The sequence below is a fragment of the Rhinatrema bivittatum genome, chromosome 5 (assembly GCF_901001135.1).
Source record: "Rhinatrema bivittatum chromosome 5, aRhiBiv1.1, whole genome shotgun sequence".
Lineage (NCBI taxonomy): Eukaryota > Metazoa > Chordata > Amphibia > Gymnophiona > Rhinatrematidae > Rhinatrema > Rhinatrema bivittatum.
In genome coordinates this window covers 372,045,603-372,057,642 of record NC_042619.1, presented here as the reverse complement: position 1 = coordinate 372,057,642, position 12,040 = coordinate 372,045,603, and the positions used below count along the sequence as shown (strand labels likewise).

General features: G+C 38.8%; 1 protein-coding gene across 1 annotated transcript in view; it reads left to right on the top strand.

Annotated features, from left to right (window-relative positions):
* AFF3 (AF4/FMR2 family member 3) overlaps window positions 1-12,040 on the top strand; it is an 862,899-nt gene that overhangs the window by 466,240 nt on the left and 384,619 nt on the right. The window contains exon 15 of the mRNA XM_029603314.1: window positions 3,791-3,842. Coding sequence (XP_029459174.1) covers window positions 3,791-3,842 — 52 coding nt within the window. The remainder of the gene's footprint in view (window positions 1-3,790; window positions 3,843-12,040) is intronic.

The following is a 12,040-nucleotide window of genomic DNA, read 5'->3' as shown; positions in this document are numbered from 1 at the left end:
CTCTCTCTCCTTCCTCACATTGTGACTAGTTGTATGAAAAATGTATTTGTTCTGAAAGTAAACATTAAAAAAGCACAGTTACACTACTTATTCAAGAAAAAAATGAAAAGTGCATTGTAAGACATTATAATGTTAAATTTTGTGAAATACAATGTTAGGAATATATATGTATTGTCATCAGGTTCAATAAGCCTCAATCATCTGTTTCTACAACTTCCACCGAGGCTGGACTCTAGAAAATTAACACAATAATCACTGATAAAAAGCTACACCCCTTCATATCACACGTCAAATGAAAGATAGTGAATGTCATAAGGAACAATCACAGACAAACTTCTACAAGCCCCCAATTTCTAAAACACTGAAAAAAAAAATTGTGCCCTATATCAGTGATATAAGCTGCTGACACTAGACAATGACCACCATCGATCTCAGTTCTGCAAGGAAAAGTCCATTAGCTGTTTCAACTCCGGCCCTCTCCCTCTGAGGCCGAAAGTGAAGACATAAATCCTGCTGCCTCATTTTTCTTCATGAAGAAGAGCACCTTATTTCCATGCTGTATCCACAACTTAGCCGTCAATAGTAAGGAGAAACAGATGCCCCTCCGAAACAGGTCAGAGCAAGGCCCGACATCTCCTTTCGTTGCTTGGCCACGTGCACTGAAAAGTAGAATTTTATTACCATTATAATCCAGCCATTCTTGCTGCCAATATGCGTGGAGGATTTTAACTTTGTGCGTCCAATTTAGTATTCTTGCCATCACCAAGCGTGGCTTGCCACCACCCAGCAGGCCCAGGTGGTACACACGTTCACATTGGAATCAATCTTCTGCAAAGATAAGGCTCAAGTGCTCAGGCAGCCATCACTCAACAAAGTCATAAAGTTCCTCCTCTCACAACGAGTCTGGCAGACTAGCAATTTTTAAATTGTTGTGGCGATTCTGATTTTCTTGGTCCTTTATTCGTTTGTTAAGGCAGCATTCTTCACTTTTAACTCCTCTAGGCTCCTCTCCGCTTCCATCAGTCAATCATCTTGCAGTGAAATACATTGTTCCCCATAATCTATCCACTTTGACTGGCCCTCTAATCTTCCTTTTATATCTTCCACTGCCGCCTGGGACAGGGACACTGCTGGTTATTTGCTGCAGTGCTTCTTCCAAGAGGTTTGCCAATATTTTTTCCATACCCACAGCTCCCTCCATCTTAGCCTCTAGCTGTTTCTTGTCACAACCAAGGCAGGTTACTTTCATGCTTATAACCTCTATTTAAGGATTTTTTAGGAGGGATGCTCCTGAACTCTGATCCCCGACATCCAAGCAGGCTCGCAAATTAACCGGAAGTCCATCCCTATAAATCATGCTGACAGAGCTGGTGCCACAGAATTAGGCATGTTAGGTGAATATTATAGCATTGCGCTGTCTAAACACCCTCCCCCTCCCCCAGCAGGGACTTACCACACACAATTAATGTTTTTATAACAAATTTTATATGAAACAACATTCTGAGATTTAGAAATATTGCTTACACTGTGGTACCAACTAGAACAACCTCCAAAAAAAATAACTTGGAACCTATATGGTATTAGGCCTATTGTAAATCTTGTTGGGTGTTGGGTTAGCCCTCAGAAAGCCATGAATAAACTAATTTACAATTATAATATAGTAAACTCCCATTCAAAACAGTACTAACTGCTGGCATTCAAACAGTACCAACCCTAACTCTGAAAAGGCATCACCACAAATATTACACCAGGCCCAAAAACACCAATACACCTCCTGTTAGGAAAACAGACAAAGCCAAGCTGCTATAGATCCCTACAAAGAAACCATACTCTAGTAGAAACTCTCATCTCAGTTTCAGATACAGAATACAGACAGACCCTCACCAAATACAAAATAAAGAAACCATAAAATATAAATAGACACATGCAAACAAAAAATAAACTGGATACTGCAGCAAGCCAGATTCTGTATGCAATGCAATAATGGAAAAACAGAATCACCATTACTCATAAAACATCAAATAATAAAATCAAGAAATATAAAAACATCATATTAGTAAAACCATGCTAATGAAAGGAATATATATGTCAAAATAGCTAATAATTAGAATAACCTCAAATAATTAAAACTCATAAATTCAAATTTTTTTAAATTTCCCAATAAAATATTTCAAAACCCCAAACACACCAAACATTCAATAATTAAAACTAAGGATTAAAAAAAATTTCTTGCTCTCTTTACCCAGTATCTTTTGATTTCTAGTCACCTTGAGATTGTCATGGATTAGTGGGGTGGGAGGAGAGATGCACAGACTTTGTCCACTCTCTCTCACCTACATACACTCTCCAACACACATGAATGCACACATGCTTTCTCTCTCCCACATATAACATACATATCTCACCCTCTCTCACATATACACACACACACACTCACTCTCACTCACATATACACACACACACACTCACTCTCACTCTCCCACATATATACACACATGCCCACTCTCTCTCCCACTTACACACACATTCTCTCTCCCACATACATACACATTCTCTGACTCCCTCTCCCACATGCTCTCATATACACACACTTACATACAAGCTTTCTCTCCCACTTATTTATTTATAATTATCAACTGCACACTCCAAAGATCATGGCAGCTTACACACATACTCTCTCTTCCACATACACACATTCGCTCTTTTTCTCTCTCTCACATACAGACACACATGTTCTGTCTATCCCCCGACCCCGACACCAACACTTATGTTCTCTTTTTCTCCCCTCATTCTCTTTTCCACACACATGCTATCTTTCTCTCATATTTGCTTTTACATACATACACACTCCTTCATACATGCTCTTTCTCTCTCTGTCAGCAGTAGCAGTAGCCTTTTCCTTCTCTTCCTCTCTCTCTGGTTTGTAGGGCAGTCACTGCTGCTCCTCATCTCTTCAGCTGTGGGGGCACAGCCAACACAATTTCTCCTCCTTCTGGCTGCACACGCCTGCCCATGCTTGCTTCTTTCTTCCATACCCACAGGATGCTTCCTGTTCCTTCCGGCGGTGGCATTTGGCCCCATGGGGTTGGAGAAAAGAAGCAAGCTTCATAGCCTCATCTACATGGCATTTACATTTGATGAATGCTATTATCTACTCAATTGCTTGGACATGCGTTTTGGAAGCAGTAATCCCCATATTGCATCGGGTGTTAGTCTAGCACGTACAAAACGCACATCCAACTGCAGGTTAACTTGTGCGCTAGGTGGAGTGCGCTTGATTGCATTGGCTCCAATGTTTGTTAGTTCAACACTCTCAGATCTGAGAGCACAGATCAGTGTCTACATAAGAAAAGCAAGAAGTGGGGAATTACTACTATTATGGCAAAGCATAAAAAGTATTCACACCCCATCTCCAAGTTGAATTATTGTACGATTTAAGTCTGAATTGCTGCAGTTGAACAAAGCTCACTGTTTAACTTCTTCTGAAATAGTCTAAATATTTATCTACAGCAGTTTTTCAGTCACAGCTATTAATAACAGTACTTCTGTTGAAATAAACTGCTGCTGCTTCAGTTAACTGTTTCTCTTGGGTTATCCACCAGGAAGTGGTTAGTGAGCTTAGATGCTAATTGCTAACCATGATTGATCTGCAGGAGATTGTTTACATATCTGGGTTCATGATTGTATTTCAATTCTTTTTAAGGTAACAGACACATAGTGGTTATCTTTTTAAACTAAAATACTTATTAACATAACAGTTCAAATATTTAATCATGTTTCCTTTCTTCAGAATGCTGGAAGATGACCTAAAGCTAAGTAGCGATGAAGAAGACAATGATCAGGTGAGAAAGTGCTATTTATTTGATAACTAATGTAGCCAGAAGTATTCTTTTATGATGACATGTTAGGAGGAAAATAGTTTGGAAGCATTAATTTAAATATAGTGTATGCAAATTATTAGAATCATGCAAATAAAATGGAATATATTATGTCCTTTAGGAAACAGTGTGCTATACTTACCACAGGGTGTATTATAGCACCAATATGTGTTGGCTATATAAAGTGTTGCTGGTATAAATATATATGTTCACGCAGGCCTTTCCTAACTCCAATTCCATCTAACTTCCTTCTTTCAACACGCTCCGCTAGCATTAGCGTTAATAGCCACCTCTTACAATGTTATTTATACTTATATATAACTATCTGATCTTCATTTCCCTTCTCATTCCAAGTTATTGTTTTCCTTGTTATATGTAACTGCTTTTCTGCACTATTGTTTAAATGGTAAAGTTTATTATAATTACACCCCTGTTTCTTGTGAACCAGCATGATGGGACCACCGTCTTGAATGTTGGTATATAAAAAAGTTAAATAAATAAATAAATAAAATAAATATAGGTCATTATTAAAAAGCCATTTAGGTGTATAACTCATAGGTTAGCATCTAAGGCTTAGATTTATCAAAAAGCAGTAAATATCGCATGCGATATAAAAAGGGGTGTGCTTTATGGTAATAGCTTATTTATCACAATGTGTGTTATCTTAGTGCTTTGCATAGGTATTACCACAAAGTGTGTTAACTTTTTGCACTTTGTGGTAATACCATAATAATGCAGCAAAGTGCTCATTGCACCACTAGGGAGGGAGAGGGAGGGAGAGAGAGAGAGAGAGAGAGAGAGAGAGAGAGAGATGTTGCCCACTTAGAGCATCCATCAAGCTAGGTTGAGAGAACATTGTACAAATCTCATCGTTGTGTGGACTTCCTCACTCCGAAGGACATCAAATCTTCACAAAACTGTACTGTTCTGTTCGTATGTCTTACTCTGCATGTAAAGGAGGCCCCTGACCCCTACGCTACTATCTAAACCTCACCTCGAGTTACTAGGTGAGCCTCCTATAGTAGCATAAATAGCTACTACAAGGGTCTTATAGATAGTCTCTCTCTCAGTCTCTTTCTCTCTCTCACACACACAAAGTATGAAAAGGTAATACCTATGCTAACATGCCCCTTTTTATATCACATGCAATGTTTACTGCTTTTTGATAAATCTAGGCCTTAGCCAGCAAACTTTGATGAATTTCAGTTCTAGGCGGCTAACTTTAGGCTCGCTTCAAGAGCAAACCTAAAATTGTCTGGCTTTGTGTGTCCAGATGACGTGCTTCTTATCCTGATATCTTCAAAGGGTATCCAGGTGAGTAGCGCTGTTTACGGGAAAAAAAAAAAAAAAGTAAAAGTCAATTCCTTCCCTCTCCAACAAAATTTAAAATGGCCCCACCGATCCATGTTTCCAACTCCCCCCCCCCCCCCAACCCCTTAATGTGCAACTAATGTCCCAGGTCTTGCAGTTCAGGCCTCCCCTCCTTCCCCTGTTCTTTTCAAAAATTTAAAAAAAAAACCTGGCTGCCCCCACCTTGGATGACCCTCCCACCCACCCACAGTCCCTATGAGCTGAGCTGCCTATCTGGACCTTCTCGGACTCCCCCCCCCCCCCCGATACTGCCAGGAGCGAGGGTTCACACTTTCCTGCGCCCGGCACTTCCAGCGCCGCTGCGACAGAGGCTGTTCTGGGGGGTGTAAGCTGCCCCCAGCTTTAAATTAAACTTCCGAATGATGTCCCCCAAGGGCTGCAAAGAAACATTACACAAAAACCGGAGACAAGGAAAAGTTCCAAGGAGCACCACAGTTCAGTGGCGTAGCTAGACAATTTGGCGCCCGGGGCAAGAGACTTCTTCGGCGCCCCCTCCCTCCATCAATGATTTGCATTGAAATCGGTGCTATTTTTCTGCACTCATTTTTATGAGCGTGCGTGCAAATAAGATAATTTCAAAACAGCTGATGAATAGAATATCCAATAATTAAAGATTAGTGCAAATTTTGAAAGCTTTACCAAACACCAATAAAATATTTCAAACAGCAGACACATCACATACTACCCAATAATTAAAATGGTAGTCAATCAAGAAAAATGAACTTAAAAAGCCACCTTTACTTACCCTCTCCAGCAGTTCTCCTCTTAAAATTTAGTAATTTCATCTTTCATCCAACTTTTCAAAAAAATCAGCACAAAAGTTGAGGTATATGTATTATCACACTTCATTTTTTTAAACTGGCAGATTCCTTTCTCACATACACTCACACACAGAAAGAAGATCGGCGCAGCCGGTCTAGCTGATCATGTGGCCGAAGAAAGGAAGATCGGTGCAGCCGGAGACCAGCCGCCGAGACTTAAGGGGTGCCGCGGCAGGCAGCCAGCCCCCGACTCTCCCTGCCGCCCCGCCAGTGTCACCCTCCCGATGCCCCCCCATGTGGTCCAGCGGAGGTCCCGGGAGCGATCTGCCGCTCCCGGGGCCTCGGCTGCCACTAAGCAAAATGGCGCCGGTGGCCTTCAGCCCCTGTCACATGGTAGGGGCTAAAGGTCACCGGCGCCATTTTGCTTAGTGGCAGCGGAGGTCCCGGGAGCGGCAGATCGCTCCCGGGACCTCCGCTGGACCACTAGAGGGGGTGTCGGGAGGGTGACACTGGCGGGGCGGCAGGGCGAGTTGGGAGCTGGCTGCCTGCGCAGCGCCCCCTTAGACCCGGCGCCCGGGGCGGCCGCCCACCCCTCGCTAGTTGAGTGAGTGAGCAGACGTGGGTCTGATCGCTCCGGGGACCCTCTCAGGGAAAAAAGCGGCGAATCTACATAAAATCGCTCATTTTTATTTCAAAATTGCTTATTTTGAAAAGGAAAACTACCAAATATTATTTTAAGTTAAAAAAAAATTTGAAATTTTTGTGGATGAGCAGTAGCAGATCTGATCTCTCTGAGAACAACCCTCTGGAGGAGGGGAAACGCAGCGAATCGTTATAAAATAACTCACAATATTTGAATTTACTTACTTCATTAAGCACAAGCTTCAAATACAACTTCAGGGGATTGATCTTTGAATTCTTTTGTGGAAATGACAACAAAATCGGGTAGGAAAGAAAGAGAAAAGATGAAGGCTGCTGATCCTAAGATGGCTGATACCACAGACACTACACAGTTAACTGACTCGGTAGCCGGGGTGGGGCCTGACATCCCGTTGGTAATAGCTGCATTAGAGGGGAGGTCTCAGCAACTTTCCACACAAATTGCTGGTGTGAGCTCTCAAATTACAGGAATTCATACTCAGTTAAAGGAAGCTGAATCCAGAATCTCAGAAGTAGAAAATAAGATGGAAGAACAAGCTAAGGATTTGAGAGAACTTCTGAAATCCCAGGAAATACTGCAAAGTAAGGTTGATGATTTAGAAAATAGATCACGCAGGAACAATCTGCGTATTATAGGCATACCTGAAAGCATAACAGATGTTGATTTGGGATCTAAACTTACTTCATGGCTAATTCTAACATTGAACCTAGATAATCAGCATGGGCAGCTATATATAGAGAGGGCACATCGGTTGGGACCCTATCAGATAGACAGGTCCTCACAAACTAGACCGAGAGCAGTTATAATTAAATTTCTTAATTTTGCACATAAGGTACAGATACTGCGAGCCTATAGAAAAATAACAGATTTAAATTTTGAAGGGAGTAAAGTGCTCATCTTTCAAGATTATTCAGCCTCTGTGGCAGCTCAAACAAAAGCATTTGTTCCAGATGCTCTCAATTAGCCAAATTAAAAATTAGAGCCACCCTGATGTTTCCTGCAAAACTGCGTATTTATTATAATGATCAAACTCATGTCTTCACAAAAGCTGCTGAAGCTCAAGCTTTTATTCAAGGACTTCCATTGATGTAATATCAGAAGATGTGACTTGATATAATTTTTCATTGGAGCTGTTTGTTTTCAATTAGATGATCTCTCTGGTGTTTGTTTTCACATTGAGAGAACTTTCAGGAATTCTCTACAAGAAAATTGTATTAATAGATTGATTTTTCAATTTTGGATCACTCATTAGATTTGGTTGTTTTCACATGAAGAAAATTTTACTAAAAGAAAGGCTACTCGCTAAATAAACTGTTTTTCATGGCAAATTTTTCTTTTTTCTTTTTCTCCTTATGAGGGGGTTCTTAAGTGACCTTCATTAATATGTTAGGTGTGGGGGTGCATGGGATGATCCAATTTTGGTTCATCTTATGTGGTCTATTACACCTTTTGGGAAGATATATAAAGGGTAAAGCATCGAGGGGGCACATGGTTATAGTATGCAAAGTACTTTTAATATATGTGGATAATTTATACAATGCTATTGTGGGTGAGAGTCTAGGCTGGGGGATAATCACTCACATAATAATAACTGTAAACCAAATCATAAAGAAGTTTGCATTTATTTATATTGATGGCTGAGGTACGGATATGTACTTGGAATGTCTGTGGTATAGGCTCAGTAATAAAACGCTATAAAATTTTACATTCACTTAAGCGTTATAAAACACATATTGCTTTATTGCAAGAGACGAGACTCACTGACTTGGAACATGAGAAATTAAATAAACAATGGGTGGGGAAATCCTTTTATGCCTCATCCTCCTCAAGTAAGGCAGGAGTAGCTATACTTCTACATAAAAAGATTCCTTTTCACTTACATCATTTAAAAGCAGATCCAGAGGGAAGGTATATTTTTTTAGACATTGAGATATATGGGAAAAGAATATTCTTGGGAAATATATATGCACCTAACAAATATTCTTCAATATTTTATGAAAATATCTTCCAAATTTTGCAAGAACATTCACATCTTCCACTTATTTTGGGAGGTGATTTTAATACTGTATTAGAACCAACAATGGATAGACAACCGCCACACCAAACTTCCAAGATAGATGAAGGGCGAGGTCTTCCATTTATATGTAAATTATTAGATCTTGCAGATGTTTGGAGATTGTTACACCCTAATGATCTTAACTTTACTCATATTTCACGAGCTCATGGATCACAATCTAGACTGGACTATTTATTGGTTAGCTCCACTTATTTTTCTAAAGTGACAGGTTCAGATATAGGGCCTTTAGTTATTTCGGATCATGCCCCTGTTTGGGTGGATTTTGCGGGATTTAATAGCACAGGAGGGGGTAAACATTGGAGATTTCCAGCCAAATTATATTATGATGAAGGATTCAAATCATATATAAGAGATAAATGGAAAGAATACGACTATTTCAATAACCAGCATCAAGGTGATCCAATTTTATATTGGGACACGGCAAAGGCAGTCCTGAGGGGAGAGATTATATCATATACAGCTAAAAAACATAAGGAATTGTCAGCAACAATAGTTCGATTAGAAAAACAATTAAGGAAAGCTAAAGCCTATTTTACCTCTTTTCCTACAAGGGAAAACCGCATTTATTTATTTTATTTATTTATTAACTTATTTACCGACATTCGTGAAGCACATCATGCCGGTTTACAAAGAACTCAGATGAGATACAGCAAAACAATATAACAGTATAACAAAATAACTTTATAAACAATGTAATATAATATTACTAACCAAAAGAATAAAGAATAAAAGACAGAACTGAACATAAAAGACAGAACTGAGCATAACATTTTACTCTCTCCAAAGTACTCTTCATGATTTTATACAACAAAAAACACAAAAAAATCTTCTCTTCTATAAGCATCGGTTGTTTCAATTTGGTAATAAGACAGGGAAATTATTAGCTGGATTAGTAAAGTCATGGGAAGGAAAATCATATGTTAAAGTATTAAGGGATTCAACAGGACAAATAAAGACATCCACTAAAGATATTGGGAAAATATTTACAGATTACTATCAAAAATTATACTCAGTGGATACAGACTATCACCCAGACATTCATAAGTACCTTTCTAAGATAAAACTCCCCCGGGTAAATAAAATGGACCTATCATTAATTAATGCTCCTATGGGAAAAACAGAATTGGAATTGATCATTAAGGATTCTGCTTTAGGTAAATCTCCAGGTCCAGATGGATTCACGTATGAGTTTTACAAAGTCATGTCTGATTTAATTAGTAGTCCTATTAAAAAAGTATATGATAGGCTTTCTTCGGATGAATTACAAACTTGGCAGGAGAATAAAGCAACTATAGTAGTACATCCTAAGTCTAATCGAAACCCAGAGTTACCTGGTTCTTATAGACCTATATCCCTTATTAACTGTGATCTTAAATTAATAGCTAAAGTAATGGCAGATAGACTTGCAATGATCATTACTAAACTTATTTCTCCTTCTCAAGTGGGGTTTGTCAGAGGTAGGCAGGCAGTAACAAATGTCCGCAGAGTTCTGGCATCTATTGCCTTCTCAGAAAAATTACATTTGAATTCTCTTATAGTGAGCTTTGATGCTGAGAAGGCTTTTGATCGAGTGAACTGGGTATTTTTATTTGAAGCCTTGAACCATTATGGATTTCAAGGCTCCTTTATTTCATTTCTAAAAAATTTATATAATCAGCCAAAAGCTAATATTTGGGTAAATGGGGAACTTTCATCAGACTTTACATTTTCTCGGGGTACTAGGCAGGGTTGTCCCTTGTCCCCTTTATTATTTGTATTATCTTTGGATCCTTTATTACGTATCTTGGAGGATAATAAGAATATAGAAGGGATTAAAATGGGATCGGCAAAATTCAAATTAGCTGCATTTGCGGATGATCTCTTGTTGCATTTGATAAACCCCACCAAATCTCTTCCAGTTGCTCTTCATGTGATTGAAGAATATGGTCTTTATGCAGGTTTTAGTTTAAATCTCGATAAATCTGAGGCCATGGTAATAGGTCCTGATGCATCTATACCTTGGTATGGGAAATTCCCCTTAAAATGGACAAATGATAAATTAAAATATTTAGGTATTTGGATTCCAAAAAGCCTTTCCAAGCTATATGACTTAAATATATCTCCAATGCAACAGAAAACTAACAGATTTTAAATGCTTGGCACTGTTTCCCACTCTCTCCTTATTGGAAGAATACACTTATTGAAAATGACATTATTACCACGATGGCTGTATGTGCTCAGTGTTCTACCTCTTCTATTAACTCATGTGACTATTAGCAAATATCAGAGAGTAGTGACAAAATTTTTATGGCAGGGGAAAAAAACCAAGAATTAAACTATCTATCCTAATGAAACCACTATCCATGGGAGGTATGGGTCTTCCGGATTTGAAACTCTATAATCATGCGATTAATTTACGATACATAGGGGACTGGTTGATGGGCACACAATACTTTTCAGACACCTATATTGAAGCACAATTGCTTCTTCCAATATCGCTTCGTTATGCTTTACATGCTCCTAACGCTTCTTTATCTCGCACAATCAAATCAGATCTGCTTTTACAACCTTTAAGAAGAACATGGATATGGCTAATGAGGAAGAATTCGTTATCTGACAACATATCACCATTTCTTCCATTTTGTGGTAATCCAAAGTTCTTTTTAGGATCGGATGCATCACGATTTCGACTTTGGGACCGTGCGGGACTCAGATGCATTGGACAATTAATACATATGGATGGATCTTTTCTTACTTTTAAAGAACTTCGTTCTTTTTATAAACTCTCAGCTATTGACTATTATCAGTACCTTAAAGCTCGACATTATATACAATCGCTTGGTTCACCAACCTTCATGGACACTAATTGGCAATTTTTAAGTAACTGGTTTGATCCAGAAAACCCCCAGAAACGTTCTATATCATATTTGTACAAACAATTAGAGTCTTCATATAAGATTTGGTCCTTGGAGAAGGTGCAACTTAAATGGCAATTAGAACTTGAGCAACCGATATCAATTGCAGTATTGAAATCTGCATTTGTTAGTACGCGTAAAATTACAATTAATACGCTCTTGCGGGAAATTAGATATAAAATTATCTATAGAATGTACATTTCCCAGCATCAAGCATTCAAAGCAGGTTTCACTAACTCTGATATATGTATCAGGTGCAAAGGAGGACCAACACACTTGGGTCATTCCTTTTGGAGTTGTCCAACAATTCAAATATTTTGGAAGAAAGTTTATCATACTGCAAATAAAGTTGTGGGTTATAAAATTCCATTTTCTTCATTGGTGGCACTTTTGGAATC